This window comes from Herpailurus yagouaroundi, unplaced genomic scaffold, assembly GCF_014898765.1.
Source record: "Herpailurus yagouaroundi ecotype Mexico unplaced genomic scaffold, PumYag 29, whole genome shotgun sequence".
Lineage (NCBI taxonomy): Eukaryota > Metazoa > Chordata > Mammalia > Carnivora > Felidae > Herpailurus > Herpailurus yagouaroundi.
The window spans coordinates 69,092,395-69,116,998 of NW_024412377.1; the positions used below are offsets into that span (position 1 = coordinate 69,092,395).

The 24,604-nt window shown below is 36.1% G+C and overlaps 1 protein-coding gene across 5 annotated transcripts in view; it reads left to right on the forward strand.

Annotated features, from left to right (window-relative positions):
- Window positions 1-24,604, forward strand: part of TMEM232 (transmembrane protein 232) — a 213,916-nt gene that overhangs the window by 28,905 nt on the left and 160,407 nt on the right. For 4 of the 5 annotated variants that reach the window (XM_040446941.1, XM_040446956.1, XM_040446932.1 and 1 more), the window contains exons 4-8: window positions 7,726-7,837; window positions 9,177-9,282; window positions 11,596-11,753; window positions 15,879-15,978; window positions 20,680-20,846. In XM_040446941.1, coding sequence (XP_040302875.1) covers window positions 7,726-7,837; window positions 9,177-9,282; window positions 11,596-11,753; window positions 15,879-15,978; window positions 20,680-20,846 — 643 coding nt within the window. The remainder of the gene's footprint in view (window positions 1-7,725; window positions 7,838-9,176; window positions 9,283-11,595; window positions 11,754-15,878; window positions 15,979-20,679; window positions 20,847-24,604) is intronic. The other variant, XM_040446962.1, reaches the window with a different exon arrangement.

The following is a 24,604-nucleotide window of genomic DNA, read 5'->3' on the forward strand; positions in this document are numbered from 1 at the left end:
GTATATATATACATATATATATATATATATATATATATATATATATGTATATATATATATATATAATGGAGTATTACTCGGCAGTCAAAAAGAATTAAATCTTGACAGTTGCAACTACAAGGATGGAACTGGAGGGTATTATGCTAAGCGAAATTAGAGAAAGACAAATATCATATGACTTCACTCATATGAGGACTTTAAGAGACAAAACAGATGAACATAAGGGAAGAGCAACAAAAATAATATAAAAACAGGGAGTGGGACAAAACATAAGAGACTCTTAAATATGGAGAAAAAACAGGTTATTGGAGGGGTTGTGGGAGGGGGGATGTGTTAAATGGGTAAGGGGCATTAAGGAATCTACTGAAATCATTGTTTCACTATATGCTAACTAATTTGGATGTAAATTAAAAAAAAAAAAAAAGAATGTATTACCCCAAATGAGAGGTCAGTAGCCACTGATGAGGATGTCTGTAGAGGGTACATAAAATCTTGCAAAATCTTAGAAACCACGGACCTCTTATACTTAGGCTTATACCACTGTCTTAGCCCAAGTCACTAGAAGGTAGAATATGAGAAGAGGATTAGAATTCTAATACTTTATGTAAGGTATGCAAGGTCAATTCACTAAAGGTGGAAAAAAAAGGAAAATGAGACAGGAAACCTTGATGCATTACCTCCTGGAGCACTAAATTGCATCTTGCCATAATGAGACACAGGAGAGACATGTCCATATTTGGCATATGGGACTTTTTAAGACTGCTTTCAAGGAGAAGCCACATCTCACAATAGTCCACAGAATGGAGAAATGAGGAGGGTTATTCATATCATTTGTTCCTTTTTGTCTAGCATTTTCCTTCATCAAGATTCACCCCGTAGGTGCTAACTTACCATACTTCCATCTTGTGTCACTCAGAAGGTGGCTACTCCAAATGTAGAAGAGGAGAGGCAGCTCAGTGTTTGGCCATGGAGATCATGCAGGCAGAAGTCAAGTGAATCTGAGACTCTGCACAACATTTATGGCCAAAACAGGCACTAATCATGGAGACCTTATAAGCTTTGTGTGCTTGAATTTTGCGGAATGTTTTCAGACATCAGAATTTTCTTATCCCTAAACTCAACTCAGTATCAGTGTTTCACTAGTGACACTACTGTCTTAAAGATTTCCACTCACTTTCTAAACATTAACTCTAGTGATCTCTTTGTCCTTAGTTTTGATTCCCTGCAGATGTATGTTTGGTCATCGTCTTATTCTACATTCTGTTCTTTGCTGTCTCAGTCTAGAATTGCTTGTTTGCATGGAACAGACACAACATCAAATTAACTTAGTCAAAAGGAAAATGTAAGGGAAGGATACAGGGTTGTCTGGTGGAACCTGAGAGCAGAAGGCATAGCCAGGCGTCATTCATTCATTCATTCAGTACTCATTATGTTCTCTAATTGATACAAGAGATAAAATGGTCAACTTGACAGATGTAGTCTGCATCTATACTAGACTAGAAACATGAAAAAGATAGCGGCTCTGGCTATACATTAGTAAATAATCTAACAAACATTGATTGGGTGCTCCAATGGTGACCAAGTAGCTTTCTGTTTTGGTGTGCTTTGTTGTCTTGAATGGCCTCTCAGCAAAAGCCACCTCTTGGCTCTACAAGACTCTAACATTTCTGTTCCACTCTAACATCAACTAATTAAAGTATCAGGTAATTATTTAAAATCCCTGTAGAGAGGATTAGAGTGGCCTAACTTGATTCAGACAGGTGATGTGACCCAATCAGCTACAGTCAGGGAGGTAGGATCATATGATACTAATATAGAAGCTGGACTTACTGATTCAGTAGGGACTATAAGTAATGGACAATTCTCAGAGAAGGAATTTATACCCCAAATTATACACATATTTGAATTCCATTGTAGTGCTCCCCTGAATCTCCTTTTATTATATTCACTGTCTCTTCTTTTCTTCTTGCCTCTAACTATGGAATTTGTCCAAAGATCTCCCTTGACTCTTTTTTTTTTCCTCAGTACTCTTCCTCTTGAAATTTTGTGGCTTTGAATATCAGTGATAGTAGTTGAATCTGAAATCTTCATTTCCATATCATATCCACTTCCTAATACCTGCCTCACAAGTCTGGATCATAGACCTCTCCACTTGGATGCCTCACAGGTAAATCATAATCAGTTGTCCAGAACAGCACAGATCATCTACCCTTATTCCTCCATCTTATTGTCCTAATGTCAGCTCTCTACAACTGATTGTGTAGGCTCAAAGCCTTGAGATTATCTTACCTCCACTCTCACAATTCTTCTCACATCCTGTTAGTCATCAAGCCCTATTGGTTTAGCTTCCACCTGATCTTTCATATTCATTTACTCTTCCTCATTTGTATTGCCCAAACTGTAGTTCAGACCTTTTTTACTTCTTTTTTTTTTAATTTTTTTTTCAACGTTTTTTATTTATTTTTGGGACAGAGAGAGACAGAACATGAACGGGGGAGGGGCAGAGAGAGGGAGACACAGAATCAGAAACAGGCTCCAGGCTCCGAGCATCAGCCCAGAGCCTGACGCGGGGCTCGAACTCACGGACCGTGAGATCGTGACCTGGCTGAAGCCGGACGCTTAACCGACTGCGCCACCCCGGCGCCCCAAGACCTTTTTTACTTCTTACCTACATTGTTGAAATAGTTGCTGAGTGGCTTCCCAACAGTGACTCCTCATTTAAAACTATTCAACGTATGACTTTGAGTTTAGACATCCTAAAGTACAGTGTAATCTCCTAATTCTTCGGCACAATAGTTCCTTTTTATTTATTAAATAAAACTTAAAAACCTGTGCGTAACGTAGAATTAGTGCCCACTGCAACTAAGAATATCATAAATAGCAATGCCATTTAAATAAAAATAAAATTTATTTCTCTGAATGTAGTCAGTCCAGAGCTGGTATGGTGATCTGGAACCTAGGTTCCATCTGTCTGCTCTGCCGCACATGGCTTACACATAAGGCAATCTCATGGGTTTATCGTGGCTGCTGAAGCTCCACTTATCACAGTCATGCTTCATGCAGCAGGATAAAGGGCAGAAGGGTCTGTTCCCCCTTTTTAGTAAACTTCCCAGAACTACTATCTGAATTTTACTTACATTTTACTGACTGAAACATAGACATACAGGCATATGTAACTGCAAGAAAGAATCTTTTTGTAAGAAAATGAGAACAGACACCAATGTAGGAAGCTATAAATCTCTGCCACAGACCACCTTTCAATGCCATTTATGTTTGTCCTCAACCCAGAATTTCCATCTTCATTTCCTACCTTGATTTTAAGCGTTCTGTCTGTTTATGCTGGGTTAAATTCTTTATTTTTTCTCTTTGTTCCCATTTGCAATAGTTAGGGTAAATTGGAAACAATTATAGAAAGAGGCCACTAATTTCAGTGGCTTATGTAAGATAGAAATGTATTTATCTGACATAAAAAGTCAGTGGGTCTAGGCTGACAGGACAGCCCTGCTTTTAGTGAGAAAACTCAGGACCCTCATTATCTCACAGGGTGTTGTACTCATCTGCCTAATCAAAGCTGATTCAGCGCTATATTTGTGTTCCAGTCCACCAGAGGGAAAAAAGGTATAATTCTAGAGAAAATGGTGTGCCTTCAAGTTAGAGGTGACCTGAAATTTGCATATATTACATTTGCTCACATCCCATTAGCTTGGCCATATGCCCACATCTAGCTGCCAGAAAGACTGGGAAATACAGAGTAGCTAGGTGATCATGTGCCAAAGAAAAGTCAGATAAAGAATTTTGAAAGGACAGCTGCTATTCTGTCACATTCCAGTTCCTTTGTATTCATGTTACAGCTTAAGTGCCATTTCTGCAAAGAAGCTTTTTCTGGATCTTTAACCCAAAACAGTAATGCTTATAACTAACAGTTATCCAGCACTTGATATATACTGGGAACCAGACTGCAATGATACTTTTCAAAATTCTACAAGATGTTGTCCTCATTTCCACAGGTGAAAAATGATGGTTCACACAGATTAAGTGATTAAACCAAGATTACAGGACTAGGAATTTATTTCTACTTCTAAACTCTCACATGATTTCATTTCCTTTTTTTTTTTTAATGTTTATTTTTGAGAGGGGGGGAAGAGAGAGAGAGAGGGAGGGAGAGAATGCGAGCAGGGGAGGGGCAAAGAGACGGGGGGGGGGGTGGGGAACAGAGGATCCGAAGCAGTCTCTGCACTGACAGCAGAGAGCCTGATGCAGGGCTCAAACTCACGAACTGTGAGATCATGAGCCAAAGTTGGATGCTTAACCGGCTGAGCCACCCAGGTGCCCCTCCTTTATTTATTTATTTTCTTAGTACATCTTTTTGTTGCATCTCACTTCTTTCCCACATTGGGAACTTTCTGAGGCCAAGTCTGATTCCTCTTTTAGCCCTCTCTGTATATAGCAAAATACTTTGTATGTAGGAGACTTCCCTTAAATATTTACTGAACAAATGAATTGTCAGCTAAAATAATTCTGAATTCACAGGTAACATAAATAGTTTAGGTAGGGTATTCATGCCAAGTATATTTTCTGTATATGTAAAATTAGAATGATCTTTATTTACTTCCTTTTCCATACGACTGCACTTATATACTTATAATAGATTACATTTATCTTTGAAGAAATTAGAATGTGGGAAGAAGTTGGAGTGTGGGAAGCTAAAGCATATTTTCTTTTCAATGCCTATATTTACTCTTTTCTTTTTTAAATTTATTTACTTAAATTTCAGTTGTTAACATACAATATAGTGTTGATTTCAAGTATAGAACCCAGTGATTCATCACTTACGTATACTATGGGGATAGATAAATTAGAACCGTGTGTACCTGTTAAATATCAGGCCATGTACAAGGATTTAAAAAAAAATTTTTTTTAACGTTTATTTATTTTTGAGACAGACAGAGACAGAGCATGAACGGGGGAGGGGCAGAGAGAGAGAGGGAGACACAGAATCGGAAGCAGGCTCCAGGCTCTGAGCCATCAGCCCAGAGCCCGACGCGGGGCTCGAACTCACGGACCGTGAGATCGTGACCTGAGCTGAAGTCGGAGGCTTAACCGACTGAGCCACCCAGGCGCCCCATGGATTTTTTAAAATTATGGCATCAGGGGCGCCTGGATGGCTCAGTCGCTTAAGCTTCTGACTTTGGCTTAGGTCGTGATCTCATGGTTTGTGAGTTCGAGCCCCACGTTGGGCTCTGTGCTGACAGCTCAGAGCCTGGAGCCTGCTTCAGATTCTGTGTCTCCTTCTCTCTCAGCCCCTCCCCCACTTGTGCTGTGTCTCTCTCTGTCTCTCAAATAAAAATATAAAAAAATTAAAAAAAAATAAAATTATGGCATCAGTTTGGGTGGACAAAATTATACAGGAAGTAATGGGAGATGTCAATCAATAAAGGAATTGTTGCATTTGTGTATATCCATATTACCGCATATTAGCATCATTTGAACTTGAGCCATGTCTAATAAATTTAATGAAGAAAGAATGCTACAGTGCTATATACATGGTTCCATTTATTTAAATATAATTATTTATAGGTCTGTTTATGTTTGTGAACATTGAGAAAGGTATGCAAGGATACGCGCTAAACCATTGATCTTGGCTATTTCTGATGGGTATGACCGGAGGCAGTAATGTTGGGAGTCTAAGTGTGTTAACTTTTTCTTATGCATCCCTTCGTGTTTGGTTTGTTATGAAAAGCACTGTTATGTTCATATTTTAAAAAAGATAATTTCTAATGAAATTTATAAAAGATTAACTGCATAAAGGGGATACCTTCTTGAAATTCCCATAGCATTTAGTACACATGTGAAGATTAGAGCTATTTTGGAGTCTTCATGTGGATCAAAGATATGTCATCCTAGATGACTATTGAGAAAGAGTTTTCAGCCAACCTTCACTGTATTTATCTAAGCAGATTGTCTTCAAGATGGAGAGTGAAATAGAGAACACAAAATCAAGAATGGAGTTACTCATTTCAGAATGCCAATGCTACCAGAGTGCTAAACCTGAACTCTTCCTCTATTTTACTGTAAGCTCCTTGAAGGCAGGGCTTTTTATTCCATCATTGTATCCCCACTTCCAAGATTAACAGGAGATGGTCACTAAATGCCTACTGAATGAATGACCGAATAAATGCACATTTTAGGATGGCAGTTAAAGAGTTGGTTATTTCATTAATTGTTCTTCACTGGGATATCTATATTTGGTTCTGGTTCATAGGACACCATGCCATTACCTCTCCTCATCCTGTGATCATAAGGCACTGTCTTTACTTTTACATATGTCTGTCTCCTGAAAAGGGCTGTGACCACAAAGCAACTATTTCATGAAATTCTGAACATGGTAGTTCTTGAAAAATGTGGGTTTTTTTTCTTCCAGATCACTCCTTCTAATGGCATGACTCCAACAGTTATTTGGTCACACAAATAAAGAACTCATTGATTCGATCAGCTATTCATCATTCCTCTGATATCACTTTTGATCCCATGCTCATCTTAAATCTTATGGTATATCATTATAATCACTCTCCTCATTCTTTTGCATACACCCTCAACTTATTTTTCCCACTTCTCTTTGAAATGCTCATCTATTCTCTATGCACTCCCACAGGGGTTCCTTTTCATTGGCAAGACCTTAAATACCATATGTGTATTTAATGACTCAGTAATGACTCCAAAATTGATGTATCTCGCCTGAACTTTTCACCTGAAATTTGAACTCCTATGTCTGATTGCCTGTTCCATGTCCCCGCCTGGATGGCTATGGCCATCTCGAACACGATATGTCCAGTATTGAATTTATTCTCTGCCCTCACCCCAAACCTGCTTCTCCAGCAATCTTCCCCATCTCAGAAAACTGCAGTTCCAACCTTCCAGTTATTCAGTTCAATCATGAATTCTTTTTTTTCTCTCATGCCTAATTTCTAATTCTTCAGGCAGTCTTGCTGGAACTCATGTCAAAATATACCCATCATCCAAACTTTTCTCTTTACCGACGTTGCTCTAATCTGATCTAAGCCACTGTTATCTCTCACCTAAGTATGCATGTGCCTCCTCCCTGGCTACCTCCCACCTTTCCACACTCCAGCTCTCAATATGACATTGGAATGATCCTATTAAAACTTAAGTTAAATCATGCCACTCCTCTAATCAAAACCCTGCAATAACTTCCCATCTCATCCAGAGTTAATCTGGCTACTTGTCACCTCTCTGACCTTACCACATACATCTTTCTTCCCTCGCTCATTTTACCGCAGCCACAGTTGGACTGATTCTACTTGCATGGAGGGAATAAAGGTTTAGCTTAAATTGAACCTACACTGATATACATGAAGAGATAAATTAGTCTTCAACATAACTGGAGCTGTGCTGAGTTTTACCTATGAAGAAGGCATATATCAACAAGACTTCTGGCAACCATTTCAGAAACTTTTTTTTTTCAGAGACTACAAAATTCTTTGACATTATGAGAATTCTGTTTCTCAATCTAAGATCATGATTAGATCAGTCTAGGAGGTCTGTACACATATTTTCTTTTTATTTCACTGATTTCTATATGTGTGTATGAAACATTTTTATTAAGGTAAAGTACTTTTTTAAAAGAAAAGTGTTACACCCAGTCCCTGGTAGTCCCAAATTAAAATTTGGAACTGTTAGCTATAATTATTGATTTGTTTGGTTTAGGCCATCATTTTCAATCACAAAAGAATTCATCTTGAGATTCAACGAAACAAAAAATCCAAAAGAGAAGGAAGAATTGTTGGATCTAGCTAGAAAAAATATCCTCAGATGTAAGGTAATAGTACACTCTTTGATTACTTAATATATGGACTTTCTGTTCTAGTTGGTGGGTGGTTACATGTTCCAAAATACTGAAAGGAAAAATAAGAAATACTTTTTTAAAGTTATAAGTAAGCATAGTTAAAGATACTAATGCAAAATAAAGTTAAAGCTTATAGCCAAATAATTCAATGTCAAATGGATTTTTAGGTGGAGATTATCCATAAGTTAAAGGGAAATGTAGCTGTTGACACTTGACCAAGGGCTCGCCACAAAGTATGAAAGTCTGGAGAATAAATTTTTGATTATGAAAATTCCACTTTTTTCTAAAAAAAAAGGTTGACTGAGATATGAAGTGTCCCAAAGAAGAAAGGAAGATTTCCTAAACCTTCACTATACATGCCCGGAATACTCTATTCTTTCTGTGTAACAAACTATTCAGAATACTCTATTCTTTCTGTGTAACAAATTATTCACCTAACTTGTAGAAAAGAGATTCTTTAAGAGTGTGCCATTAATTTCCAGATTTTTAAACACATATCAAAACAGAACAAGAAGTGAAATAAGTCTTTGTTTTACTTTTCTTACATTAGATCCAGTTTGTTTGGAAGAAACTAATATACCTATGATTTTGCTTTAATACAAAAAAAAATCATGCAATAAAAGTGGCACAAAATTGAAGCATAAATTAAGCCATCTTTTTTGTTGTGGTGGTGGTTGTTATTTCCCAGTATTTCAGCTCACTGTTGCTCATATTTTTTAAAATTTTGAAAAAAATTGATTAGAAAAATAATGTACTTCATGCCAAGAGGTGCTAGCAGGTACATTCATCTGTGAGCTTCTCTCCAATTGGCCAGCTGCTCCCCAGGGCAGTCCTAGGAGTGGGACCATTAAGAAAAGACTGGTCATCTTGGTATATATCTCATGTTCATTAATTTCAGTCCATTCACAGTGAAGTAGCCAGGGTTTTCCAGCAAACTGGCTTCAAACTACTTTCTGTCGAACTGCATTTGTTCAATATTCTTTTCCTTCTAGAATCAGAGATGCTTTCTCTTGGTGGGGAAATGAGATAGAAGTAATCCTTAGAAAGTAAAGAATAAAAGAATTATTTCTAGCAAATAACTAATGACATAACTCAGAATATTAGCAAACGTTCCTTACATTTTAGCATTAATAACAATTTACAGAAAATGTCAAAAAATAAAAATAAGAAAAGCAAAACAAAAAGTTTTATACATCTCTGGTTGTAGAGCATAGCCTCCTAGAGTGACCTTCAGAGTATAATTAAATAAACACATAAATTTGTAAGAAGCTGTACATTTTGGTTTGCCTTTTTTCATGCTTTCCTATAACAGAGAAAATTGGGTCTCAAAACCTTGGGCTCTGGGAAGCATGTTCATCTTCCTACTGCATGGACGGAAGTAATATATCTGGCTCAATGCAAAGGAGAAATCCAAGATGGTATGTGCTCTAACTAAGCTCTTTTTAGTTACCTCAAGTGTTTTCTAGATTAGCAGAGAAGGTATAATTTGTGAACTTTAACATTTGAAAACTATGCAGGAGCCAAGGAAAAGTTGCCTTTCTGTATCAAAATATCTGGTAATGTTTCATTAGGAAAGCTCCTTTTGTAATTTTGAATTCATGAATTTGTTCAACATTTTAATTACAAAAGTGTTTTAGAAACTTTTGCTCTGGCTAATTAAAAAGTAATATAAAATGTCATTTAGTGATTTTGAGTTACAATAGGCACTATACTTTAGAGAAACTTGTTTTGGACTTTTATAGTTCTTACTCATAAGACGTTAGCCAAATGGTTGTTTGTTTTTCACTTATTTTAAACAGCCATTTTACTCATTACCTTTTCATTTATCATTTCTCATTTACATGTCTCCTTTTAAACCATCCTCCAACCAATCTAAAAAAGAAATTAAAAAACACTATTTTTAAGGAGGTAAAATTCCTCCTATCGTTATCCTAAATTTTATGTGTATGCCTTTTACAATGAGTTTTAAAATGTTAACCATATGAGGTCAGAGAGTATTTTCCTATGTAAATTGGGTTTTGTAGTGCTATCTGGGACTTTTCAAGCAACAGGAAGAGTAAGAACAATTTTGTATTTAACCTACCTATATGGCACTTCATCACAGTGCTATCCACAGCCTGACCTATACTAAATTTTTAAATGATACTGAAGTAAACAACCCTAGCTTATCAGCAACCAGCAGCTGCTTGCTTTTCTTTGTCCATTAAACCTGTTTTGTTCAGGTATCCTTCAGTCACGTGATTCAGAAGACTGGCGCTTCCCAGCCTGGGCATCCGGGGGAGGTCATAGTTGATCTAAACTAATCATGGCCATTCTCTTTTGCTTCCAAGTGATTACATGACCTGATTAGGAGTGGTCACGTGACCTGGTCCTGACCAGAGATATAAAAAATAGGTCTATTTGGAGTACTTTTTGTTGAATTGCTTTTGAAAAAATATGCCTGGGGAGAAAGCACTTCTTCCTTTCTTATACCTTTTGATTCCTCTCTAAATGAGTTGGTAAGAAAATAATGCATGGAGCTTGTGTGGTCGTCACAGTCAGCATGTATATCAGAGAAACTGGAAGGTGAAAGAAAAATACATACCCAGGGCAGTTAGATGAGCCAGCCCTACAGTATTTCCAACTACGATCTTGGGAAATAATGAACATACCTCTTTTGAAGACACGTCTTTATATTTCCTGTTACACACAGTCAAAAGCTTTTTCACTCATCAAGATATTGAACTCCAAATAAAAAACCTAAGTATGAATTTGTCTTACCAGCTCCACAACTGAAAACCCTCCACACCTGTCTTGTCTCTTGTCTGCTCCTCATTCTATAGTCCATCCACTTTCCATGCAGCGGTGACCATTCCAAAGCTTAAATCATTTCTAGTGCCTTTTGATTACACTTAAAATAAGCCCCAACTACAAGGTTCGTTATGATCTGGCTCCTGGCTGCCTTCCCTACTTATTCATTCTGCTCCAGCTGTACTGTTCTCCTTCTTATTCCTTGGATGTGTCAGGGCTTTTTCTTCCTCAAGTCCCTGCATTTGCTGTTCTTTTCAGATATTTACATGACAGCTCTTCAAAATCTTTGTAATAATTTGAGGTGTAATTTCTCTGGGGCCTTAGCTTGATATTCTTCCTCACTCATCTCCCCTGGGTCTTACTTCCTCTGCCTTGATTTTCTAGTTTTTCACTCTTTATAGTACTTATCTTTAGCACTGTCTTCTGTTATCCAGTTCTGTCCCATTTCTCCACCATCATTTGTGTGGCCTGGCGATCTACTTTGTGTTGGCTGGAACAGCTGGAGCTCCTTGGGCATTTCTCTGTCTCTCTTCTATCTCTATCTCTGTAGTCTCTCTAGCTTAGTGACTTCTGAGTAATTAAGACTTCCTACATGGCTGCTTAGGGTTCAAAAGCTAGCATCTTGAGAAAGAGATCGGAGTGGCAGCTGTATTGCCTTTTCTGATCTCGGTTTGAATATCATGCAGTGTCACTTCTGCTGCATTCTATTGGTTGAAGCAGTCACAAGACCTACTCAGGTTCAATAAATGAAATAAAAGGGGTGAAAAGGGGAAAGGGGTGTAGACTTCACCTCTTGATGGGAGGGGTGTCAAAGAATTTGTAAATATTTTAAAACCACAATCTGGCTTTGGTGACAGCAAATAGTTAATTGTAAGACTTAATTGTAGCATGCAAACAGCATTACTTATGAATTATGATGTTTCCAACTTTTAATATTTCAGAAGCTTTAAATATGCTTTATGCTTCCCTGGACCATGCTTCCTTTGATTACGATCATCTGCCTGCATTATTTTTTGTTGCGGAATCAGTTTTATATAGACTCTGTTGTGATGCATTCCAAAAGGCATACTTATATTCAATTGAAATAAAGCTGGCAAAGGTATGTTTTAAAATATTTTTAATGTGTTTTAATTGCTACACATACTGCATGAGGTCACATGACACCTGTTTTAGGACCTAAACAGGCCATTTGGTTTCATTATGGAATATTCTTTTGTTTGTTAATTTATTTTAATCTTTTCTAAATGTGGATAATACATTGTTACTTGATATCCAAATGGAGATAGTTTGAGGACATATAAGTTCACCAACTATGTAAGAAAATAATAATTAAAATCAAGTTTAATTTATGTCTAAATATATATAGCATTTTTCCTTTCTATTTTAAGAATTTTTAAATACCTCTTTCCATTTTAAAATGTTGACAACCTTAAATAGTTGCCCAATTTGAGAAGGTGAATTGTTCTCTCAGTATTCTGTGTCATTTAGAGCCATCAGATGGGAAACTATCTTCATGTGGTTCATGTTTCATAAGGTCCTGGATGTCATATGGGTCTACTCCCTGTGATGATGCTGGTTGCCTGCTGTAAAATTTATTATTAGTCAAAAACACTTAGCTTAACTGGTAGTTTTATTGCAAAGAAGATAAAGAAAAACTAGGAGAAAAAATTCTTTTTTTTAATTTTTGAATTTTATTTATTATTGAGAGACAGAGAGAGACAGGACATGAGCATGGGAGGGGCAGACACAGAATCCGAAGCAGGATCCAGGCTCTGAGCTGTCAGCACAGAGCCTGATGTGGGGCTCGAACTCACCGGCCGCGAGATCATGACCTGAGCCGAAGTCGGACGCTTAACTGACTAAGCCACCCTGGAGTCCCTGGGATAAAAAATTCTTAATAAATACATACTCTTAAAATATGATATTTTAAGAATTACTTGCAAAAATTATTATTATTTATTGCAAAAATAATTTCTTATTCTTATTCAGTTTTGACTGTGAACTATAGAAATCAACCATGAAAATATTAATGAATTAGCTAGGGCATTTTTAGAAGATATGATGTTTCAGTCCTTAGAAATCAAGCCTAGATCCTCTCAGACATGTTTGGGGGTAAAAGACTTAAAGAGACCAGGCGAGATTCAGAGAACACATAATAGAAATTGGATGTGCAAAGAATCGAAGCTTTGCATAGAGGGGCTGGGAGAAGAGATACAAGATTTTACCAATGGCTGTCTTTGGGTGGTAAGATTATGATGACTTTATCTTCTTTCTTTTTCCTCTGTTCCCAAAACTGTCCATTATGGGGATATAGAAAAGATTATGTAATTATTGAAGAGATTTAAAAAGATATCTACGTCTGTACATATTTTATAATGGAAAAAGAATGGAAGGAGAAACATAGAGCAAGTCTGGCTTTTCTTCCTTTTTCTTCTCATCCCCTTTAGGGACATATTCCGTTCGTTGCCTTTTATATTTCTGCTAGCAATAAATGACTATAAAATAAAGTTTTAGCCATTGTACAAATTGCTTATAATTTATATATACTATGTCATTTAATTTTAAAAAGATTCCTATATCTTCTCATCTGACAGTTTAGACAATTTGCACAGGTTCATAAAGCAGCTGTGAACACTTGCACAGAACTTGAACAATGATCAGCACTTCAGATGTATTAGACATATTAACTTATTTAATCTTTAAAACAATTTTAAAAGATAGATGCTATTGTTAGCCATTATTTTACAGACTGTGGCATAGAGAGTCTAAGTGAATTATTCAAGGTCTCAGCAGAGAAGGTTTTGAACCCCAGAGTCCATTGGACTGTCAGTCATAATGCTATACATTTACCTTGCCTCTCAGATTTGCGAATTTTAAAGCTTACTCCTTATTCTTCTAGATAATATAAATGAGATAGTGGAAATAAGCATGCTCTATAAATACCTTTGATTTCAGGCAAGAAGCCATTTCACATATACTCCTCTCCCTTTGTAGAATTTTCATTATATATCTGACAGTCAGTTGGAAACCTCCCTTTTGATCTCTTCTCTTTGAAAGTATGCTATACTGAAAGGTATTGCCAGGAAAGCATCACCCACCTTCATATGCACCATTTTGTTGTTCAGTAATATTTGGCCCAGTGTTGGGCAGTACTAGAAATATGTGATACCATAATATTATTTACTTTCAGATTTTGTGTGCATTCTTTCCTTGTTATTCATCTATGTGTGTAGAATCATCTGAAGTATCAAAGTCTACCACCGAAGTGTGGAGAATAACATATAAGGAATAATAGTTTGATATAGTTTAGACATAAATATAAAGTGTTCTTCAACCTTCTATAAAAAACATGGAACACATAACCAACTATTAAAATATAACACATAATAAATATTATTCAGTATTTCTATTTTGTAGTTAGATAACAGAATCAGAGTAATGAAGAGAAGAAGTGATGGAAAGAGAAGGAAAGAAGGGGAATAAAGAACAAAGGAAGGAAAGATGGGAGGGGCTAGGAATGAGAAAAATGACAAGCAGAGAGATTCAGCCTAGGAGGCAAAGTTCAAGCTGTCAAGCTACAGAAAGAATATGTACACAAATAAGCCATGAGGAAAGATGCACAGAAGGTCCCAGAATATTCTAGATGTCTAGAAAGGCAGATTTTTAAATAAAAATTTAGCCTTTTATAATATGATAGATGAAAGCTTTTCAAATCATTTTGCCAAGCATAGTTATTACTAGGGATAGCCCAGGGTCAGGTGAAACTCATAACCAAACTGGGGTATAATACAGTGATTATTCAAACTGATCTGTTTTTCATGAATTTTTCAATTTTTTCCGACATGAAATTTTTGAACATTAATTTTCCTTTCAATATCCATCCCTAATTCCTTGCAAATTATTCCCCTTCTTATTATTTTTTCATTCAACGTCTATAACAATAGGTATTTTGATTTTAATACTCCCACTTAGAATGCTGCAATATTCTTTTAAATGATTTGACAATTTCCACTTCCCATCTAACTTCAATCTCTTAGAGAAGTACAGTACTATATCCAAGTGGTCTATATGAAGAGATTCCTTGGGTATGCTTTATACACATTTTCTTTTTATTTTTTTAAGTCTATAGATGGTGCATGTTCATAATTTATAGATACATATATAAATACTGATGGTGCATTCTCAGAATTTATTTTATCAATAGAATTTTGTGATAAAAATATTTGGAAATCACAGCTGTAACAGAAAGTTCATGACTTTTGGTGCAACACATAGTCTTGGGTTCAAAACCCAGTGTTGCCACTTATTTGTTAAATTGTCTTGGTTGAATCACTGCCACTGGGTAGATTCATCCTTTTTATTTTATTATTATTTTTTTACATGTGGATCTGACACTAGCCTGCATCACTATTAAGAGGATTTGATTTGGACTATCTGTATCTTGACAGTGATACTGTTTTATTTGTTTTTTTTCCCCAAATCTTTTGATTTAGCAGTTAAGGAATTTGTGTTCCATTTATTTCTATCATTTGTGGGGGTTTTCTCTCATTTTCTGTGAAAACTTGCATATCATATATTTTGGCAGATATTCCATTTTCCATATTCAATGTCAAACAAACTTGCTCTACAGGAAACTTGATGGAGGTAAGAGGGCAGTGTTTATTCAGCAATGACTTTTTCTTCATAGGGGAATTGGGATCTCAGTGTAGCATAGTATGCACCAGCAGAACATTTCTCAAAATTATCTAAAGAAATGTGTTTAAAACTGTTTTGGCTGAGACTCATGGGAAGAAATATCTTCTGCATTGCAACCCAGCACACACGTAATACTCACTGATTTATATACTGAACTGTGCAATGTACTATGATATTTTCTCCTCTCTTCTATTTTGTTTAAAAATCCCTTCTCAGTTGATTTCATGACTCAGTTAAGGGGCATGACTTGTGATTTGAAAAATACTGTTCTATAGGACATAGAACAGAATAGCAGTCGGTACTGGTCATTATATATAATGTAGAGACGATTTATAAAAGGTTTTTGGCTGAACCAGTCTTCCAATCTTGATATAAATGTCTTAAAGTTATTTCAAAAGCACATAATCTCAAGTGAGTCTGAAATTGTTTCATCAAAGCAAATGTAACAATAAAATGGTTTATTTTCCTCATAGTTTTTACACATTTATTGATGCAGCACAAAAATACTTTTTTCTTTTTCTTTTGACAGATTGGCTATTTGGTCTTTTTACGACTTTTTATATATTTCCTGCATGGTCACCTAGGAACTTTTAAACAACATTTACTTAGGCTTCAACCATATTTATACGGTAGACTATCTTTTATTTTCTACACTTAATAAATGTTTTATGTTATAGTTTGAGAAGCTCAGACTATCACTATAAAGAACATAAGCTGTATTTTATTTTTCATGAAAGATAATAGGTACAGTTTTGCAGAACACAGCTTCTGGGCCAGATTGCATGGGTTTTAACTTTCCTACTTAAATACATGACCTTGTCTGTGACTCAGTTTCCCCATCTGTAATCATGTCTACCTTTCCAGATTTCAAGAAAGTTAATTTTATATTTTAGTAAGGTAACATTGGTGGCAATGTAGATGCTGAACTGGAGTAAAGAGAGAGTGGATACAGGACATCAGTTAGCTATGACATTAGTTGGGCAGGAGATGTTAAAGATTATGAACTTTGAAAATGGGAATGAAATAGAGTAAAATTGTTTTGGAAAATGTTTAGGAAAAAAAGACAGTGGATTGGGTGATCAATTAGATCCAGACTGTATATAAGGGAAAATGAGGAATTCAGGAGGAATCTTAAATTTTACATATTGACAAGAGTCAAGATAATGGTATTCTAAACTGAAAAACATTTGGAGAAACACTGGACATATTGAGTTTTAAAGGTCACTCAGGTGTATATACCCAGTGAGCAGTTGGAAATATAGACTTGGAACAAGGGAAATAAACGAAGTCTGGAATTCATTTATTTCTTGGATATTAACATACATGATTTGACAGTCATCCATGTTAACAAGGCTGAAATAACCTGGGGGGTGGGAGGTGGTGGTAGTGGGAAATTAATTCTAGGAACAGACTTGGGGAACATAAACATTTAATAAATTATTGGGGTGACATATGTTAATGAAGGGAAATAAGAGGGAGTGATGACATAGAAATCCAAAGAGGGGAGGTTCAAGAAGATCAACATTATGAAGAGCTATTGAAGTATTAAATGGTAGGAGGTCTGAAAGTTGATGGCTTTCTGTAAGCATAAAGTCACTGTTGATCTTGGGAGCATTCCCAGTGGAGAGGTGGAAGCAAAATTAGGATTGCAGGTAAATAAAGAGTGAAGGGAAAGTTTAAGCATGAGACAGAGATAGTGAACTATTACAAAAAGTTAGCTATAAAAGAAAGAGAAATATGTCAATAGTTTGGATGAAAAAACAAGGTCAAAAGACAGTTTCACTTCTTCCTTTCCAATTTGGATGCCTTTTATAAATATGATGTTAACTGTGGCCTTGTCACATGTGGCCTTTATTATGTTGAGTTACATTCCCTCTATACTGGCTTTGTTGAGAGTTTTAAAAATCATAAATAGATGTTGAATTTCGTCCAATGATTTTTCTGCATTTATTGAGATGATCATATGATTTTTAGCCTTCATTTTGTTACCCTGGTGTATCACATTGACTGATCTGAGGATGTTGTACCATCTTTGTATCTCTGGAATAAATCCCACTCGATCATGGTGTGTGATCCTTTTAATATATTGATGAATTTGATTTGCTAATATTTTTTTTGAGGATTTGTGGATATATGTTCATCATGGATATTGGCCTGTCATTTTCTTTTCTTGTGGCATCCTTGTCTGATTTTGGTAGGGTAATGTTGGCCTTGTAAAATGAGTTTAGAAGAGTTCCTTTCTCTTCCATATGTTTTGGAAGAGTTTGAGAAGGATTTGTATTCTTTTTAAATATTTGATAGAATTCATCAGTGAAGCTGTCTGGTCTTTGTTGGGAGGTTTTTGATTACTGATTCAATTTCCTTGTCAATAATCACTTTGTTTATATTTTCTCTTTCATCTTGATTCAATCTTGGTAAGTTATATGGTCGTAGGAATTTATCCATTTCTCCTACCTTATCTAACTTGCTGGTATATAATTGTTCATAGTAGTCTCTTAGGATCCTTTGCATTTCTATAGTAGCATCTACTTTTAGTTATGATTTTACTTATTTGAGTCCTCTTTTTTTTTCCTTGGTGAGTCTTATCAATTAATCTTTTCAAAAAACTTAAATTTTTTTTTTATTTTATAATTTAACTTTATTTTTTAAAATTTACATTCAAATTAGTTAGCATATAGTGAAACAATGATTTCAGGAGTAGATTCCTTAATGCCCCTTACCCATTTAGCCCATCATCCCTCCAGCAACCCTAAGTTTGTTCTCCATATTTATGAGTCTCTTATGTTTTGTCCCCCTCCCTGTTTTTATATTATTTTTGTTTCCCTTCCCTTATGCGCATCTGTTTTGTCTCTTAAAGTCCTCATATGAGTGAAGTCATATGATTTTTGTCTTTCTCTGACTAATTTCACTTAGCATAATGCCCTCCAGTTCCATCCATGTAGTTGCAAATGGCAAGATTTCATTCTTTTTGATTGCCAAGTAATACTCCATTGTATATACACACCACATTTTCTTTATCCATTCATCCATCGATGGACATTTGGGCTCTTTCCATACTTTGGCTATTGTTGATAGTGCTGCTATAAACATAGGGGTGCATGTGTCCCTTCCAAACAGCACACCTGTATCCCGTGGATAAATGCCTAGTAGTGCAATTGCTGGGTTGTAGGGTAGTTCTAGTTTTAGTTTTCTGAGGAACCTCCATACTGTTTTCCAGATTGGCTGCACCAGCTTGCATTCCCACCAACAATGCAAAAGAGATCCTCTTTCTCCTCATCCTCGCCTACATCTGTTGTTGCCTGAATTGTTCATGTTAGCCATTCTGACAGGTGTAAGGTGGTATCTCATTGTGGTTTTGATTTGTATTTCCCTGATGATGAGTGATGTTGAGCATTTTTTCACTTGTTGGTTGGCCATCTGGATGGCTTCTTTGGAGAAGTGTCTACTTCTTTGGAGAAGTGTCTACTCCAAAAGACTCATGTCTTTTGCCCATTTCTTCACTGGATTATTTGTTTTTTGGGTGTTGAGTCTGAGCAGTTCTTCTAGATTTTGGATACTGACCCTTTATCTGATATGTCATTTGCAAATATCTTCTCCCATTCTGTCGGTTGCCTTTTAGTTTTGCTGATTGTTTCCTTCACAGTGCAGAAGCTCTTTATTTTGATGAGGTCCCAGTAGTTGCTTTTTGCTTTTGTTTCCCTTGCCTCTGGAGACATGTTGAATAAGAAATTGCTGCGGGCAAGATCAAAGAGGTTTTTGCCTGCTTTCTCCTTGAGGATTTTGATGGCTTCCTGTCTTACATTTAGGTCTTTCATCCATTTTGAGTTTATTTTTGTGTATGGTGTAAGAAAGTGGTCCAGGTTCATTCTTCTGCATGTCGCTGTCCAGTTTTCCCAGCACCACTTGCTGAAGAGACTGTCTTTATTCCATTGGATATTCTTTCCTGCTTTGTCAAAGATTAGTTGGCCATACGTTTGTGGGTCCATTTCTGGGTTCTCTATTCTGTTCCATTGATCTGAGTGTCTGTTCTTATGCCAGTCCCATACTGTCTTGATGATTACAGCTTTGTGGTATAGCTTGAAGTCCGGGATTGTGATGCCCCCTGCTTTGGTTTTCTTTTTTAAAATTTTAAATTAACTTTTTAGTTTAAGTGGATTGAATTTAAAAAAAAGTCAAAAGTGGAAAAGACTAGTGTGTTGTAGGGTAAGAGATTAAGAGACTCGAGATACAAGAAAGGGGATATTTGTGGAAAAAAGTCACGGAGGAGGGAATAGAAGGTAATGGTGGAAGTGCTTTGGAGAGTGACCAATATGCACCACTACTACCAATTTGGACAGGGCATAAAACCATAGTAAGATTGTAGACTAGCAGAGCAAGAATTCCTGGCTAGAGTGCCACTTGTTTTGATTTCTTCATACATTATAAATCCTCTTTCAGCTCCTCACTGTGTTCAGCATAGTGACTCAACAAATAATCAGATGATGGGGGCAAATAAATTTTGAAAAATCATTTGCATAAAACCTCAATTTATCACATTAGCTTGTTCTTGTAGATATATCCTGAGAAAACCAACATCTTTGTTCCATATAAGGATAAAAGCCCCAGATTTTGCCCTGCTCTCAAATACTGTTAAGTAGAGCCTTACATATGCTACATCTTTGTCTTCAACAATAGAATGATTTCTACCTGGGGCCATTAGGAACTGCTTCCTATTTATGTAGCCACCCAGTAGAAGAGTAGTTATTACTAATTTTTCCACTCTCAGTAGATTGAAACTCAAAAATTGTCCAGAAGTTTATAAAAAGAACAGCATAAATATGGTTCTGTTAAATACCAACATAGTGTTATGTTAAATGATAGTAATTGTTGCCGTATTTAAAATATATTTTCTAAGAAACCAACAACAATAACATCTTGAAAAGAAATAAAACTGGAGAATGTAGGGTTAAAAGCAATGACTTGGTTTGTTTGTAGGATTACAGTTTCAAAGTATCCATTATGAATAGAGTATATGTTATAAATGTATTTATTTTCACCTGGAAATTTCAAAGCATTGTTGTACAGTAACTGTACTTAATTAGGTGTTCAACCATTATACCAATTGCTGTTCTGAATTATAAACTGTTATGTATTAATTATTTACCTTGCAGTTTTCTATTATACCACCAGGGGTCATACATAACATTAGTAATCTTGAAGAGATTCGGAAATGGATAGCAGTTTCATCATCTACATACTAAGTTTCATTATATTTTAGTAACTGAAACAAAATGAAACATAATGCAAGATATTAATGACATAATTATCACAAATTATTTTTCTTACAATAGCACTTTCTTTCTCTGGAGGGTCATATTACAAGTATCCAAACATCTTGTCAAATATGCAATTCATTCTGAAAACCATGGAAATAATATGTAAAAGAGAACTCCCTTCTGGATCAATTTTTAACCCTGTCGAAAACAAGAAAAGCTATAAGAACGTAGATTCGGATATGGTGAGTATATCCTAGTGTGTAATGAATCAGATAGCATATGATGAAATAATTGTGCGTGCCAATACAGTAACATTGCAGAAGATGAGTTTAGCTGGAGGTGGGGCCGGGGAGAGGAATGAACAGCAAAAACACTAAACCATATGCACATTTCCTGGACAGGGGAAATGTAGTTAATAATATTAGTAGGCATCAATATGCAGCACCACTACTTTAAATAGAGTAGTGTCATAATGCCTTTTTCCTTATAGATTCCATCTCAGCAATTTAATTGGAAATTGCACCCCAATTTAGATTAACTTATAATGAGGATTTTAAGATATTACATTTACATTAAAAGGAAAGCACATAAAGTACAGGCTATTAATGAGAGCATTTGTAGTTTATGCTGCCGTAATTCATATGTAATAACATTTAAAGTGCTATTTAAATCAATTGAAATGTTTTTAAATGGTTCAAAATTGAGGAAATAAAATAATTCCTATGAAAATATGAAAATATGAAAAATTTTCTTTTAATTTCTAACTCGGACATTAGTGATTAACATTAGAGAAAACTATCCCAATCATATAATTGCTTGGTCTGTAATAAACTATGTATTATGCCAACAGAACTACAGTGAACCAAATAATTTGTTCATATATGTTATAGGCTGATGTACGTCAGAAGACAAACTTCAATCTCTGGGGCTCATAATATATTTCCTTTTCTCACATATACTCCAAAAGAAAGCAGTGAACACTTTAAAACCTTGATTCTTTTGTTATTTTATTTTTTGTTGTATAGACTTATTATTTCATAGTTTACAAACAGAAAATTTATTTTTCTAATAATTTCTTAAAAAGGGAAAAATATGTTTAACATAAGAGAAGTTGAAACCACTAAAAATTTTTGAGAAAGACTATTTTTTCAAATAGTTGCCTTACAATTTTCCCATGCTTCCCTTGGGCCCTTTCTAAATTTTTGTTTGTTTGTATTTGTTTTTGTTTCTTAAGAGAGTAAAGTTTGTTTGTTTATTTATTTAGAGTGTGTATGTGTGTGTGTGTCCATGTGCAGGTACATGCTCACACAGAAGGGGCAGAGACAGAGGGAGAAAGAGACTTCCGAGCAGGCTTCCCACTGTCAGTGCAGAGGCTGATGTGGTACTCGATCTCAGGAAGCGTGAAATCATGACCTGAGCTGAAATCAAATGTCAGACACTAAACTGACTGAGTCACCCAGGTGCCCCTCCCTTCGGCCCTTTCTAAATGTGTGTGTGTGTGTGTGTGTGTGTGTGTGTGTGTGTGTGTGTGTGTTTAAAATTTATGTATTTACTTTAAGAGAGAGAGAGCAAGCTGGGAAGGGGGAGAGAGAGAGAGAGAGAGAGAGAGAGAGAGAGAGAGAGAGAAAGAGAGAAAGAGAGAGAATCCCAAGCAGGCTCCACACTGCCAGCATGGGCCATATATGGGGCTTGAACTCATGAACTGAGACATCATGACCTGGGCCAAAATCCAGAGTAGGACGCTCATCCAGCTGAGCCACCCATGTGCCTCCCTTGGGCCCTTTCTAAATTCAAGTAAAATAGAAGTATTAAAGGAAACATATTTAACCACATCTATGTCATCATTCTAGCTTTAGTGTTGCTCCATCATTGACATAGAGTGACATATGCTAAGTAATTTGAACCTTTTGGTTATAATTACTAATGAACACCAATTACTTCATGAACAAAAGGGATCTTGTTTTTAAGTTTAAAAATGTTTTAACAATAAATATATAATCTAAGATATGGAACAACTGTAAGAACACTGATCATGAAGAGTTAAGACCTGCTAGCAACTGACTGATTCAGACGAGGTCCGTTGGGCTCTCTAAACCCCCAAATGCTTATCTTTAAACAAGACATCGTCACCATCAACACCATCACCACCACCACCATCATCATCATATTCACTCTAATCTATGGAGTTGTGAAGATGTGCCTTGTAAATTAGTGAGTGCCATGAAAATGTAAACAATGATCACTGAACATTGTATTTAGGAACTCACTTTAATTTAGGCAGTTAAATACAATAATTTTCATCTAAGGGCATGATTATGCTGATTAAATAATTGTTTTACAATGTGGTTAGTTGTGCTTAATGGAGTGATTTGAGTGTTTTTGCTTAAAAAACTAAGATATTGTGAAATCTTGACAATATGAGTGTTCTGGTTATGAAGAGGCAACCTTCAATGTTGATTCTGCTTCTCTTTAAGAACCTATCTGTTCTTGCCACTCTTGGTGCACAAATGCCACAAGGAAATGGAAGCTTACCACTGGTAAAGCTTTGACTGAGCTGGAAGGAGCAAGGTGTTAACACATGAAAAGAATGTTAACTGCTGAGAGTGGGACAAGTCACTAAGTCTTTGTTCCTTTTTCAACAGAGAACAAAGAGCTTTGTTTCAATCTTTTCTATGTTCTATCTCAGCTCTATAACTGTGATTCTGTGAGGGCATTAGAACAGCTTTTAGCCTGTCAGATTTATTCCCTCCTTTTACCCCCTCCCAGTGCCACACCATATAAAGAATAGAAAAGGTAGTGTAGCCACAGTGCTACTACAACTTCTGGTTCAGCTAACTGATTCAGTGCTTGATTGCACGTTTGAACATTGCTCCCCAGTTTCAGCCCAGTGTCTTCAGTGTAGCTTTGTCTAAGTCAGCCCCTCGAGTTCAGTTGAGTACTTAGCCATTCAATACCCATCTCTCTCACCTACTGCGAGAAGACCTGGGAAACGGAGAGGAAAAGGGAATATAAACAATACATCTGTATTCGACCCTCTCCCTTCTTTGTTATAGGCACACCATAATAGACAGCCCTCATCTTCCAATAATGCTGAAAGGTCCATGCCAGCATATTTTGGTCACTGCAACATATTTTGTTTTTAATATGTTTATGAGCATCGGAGAAAAAGCATATTTAATTTGTTTTCCAAGTACTACTATAACACTGCTGAAAAATAAAGAATTCTGTAGGATATACACATTATATACACTATATAAGAGTATAGAAGTGTATTATATACACTATATAACAATAGGAAATTTCCCCTCCCTGCTTCTAGAGCCCATTTCTCCTTTTAATGTCCTTTTAAGCTGATTCAGACGCAAGGTTCCCATTGACTTTGACAAATGGTGCACTTTAACTAGCTCTGTGGCATGCAGAGCCAGAACACAGGATTGAGTTCTCTGTCTTTTGCTCACTAGCAGAGCCTAATTTGCTGAGTACAATTGTCACATGATAATAACAACATAGTGTTTTGGAGATGGTAGATTAAAACGCAACCGAAATGCAGTAGACCCTTTACTAAATAGTTGTAGCTATCCTAAAGTACAAATCGTTTTCTAAAAACTAGGAAGCACACAGCATTTACATTCACATGTGGTTAGCAATCGCATCCTTTAATGTACTAGCACTATCAAATTTGGGACATTTTGTGCTATAGTGTAACCGTACATGGTTACTAGGAAATGGGTTAGATTGAGACACAGATTCTGTAAAATTAGGAGCATTATCTTATGATTCATGTCCTATTATTGAAGTAGGACATTTGTGTTGAGAGGTCCTTTAATGGCAATGTCAACCATGCACCAAATGACTGAAAGCAAGGATGAAACTCCAAAAGCTATCTCTAACCAGCCACAATACAGCCTATCCTTCAAAGCTCATTTCTGTTATAAAAGAGAGCCTGGTCAGACATTCAGAGCTTGTGTACCAAATTTGCATAAAATTCAAACTGATGTGG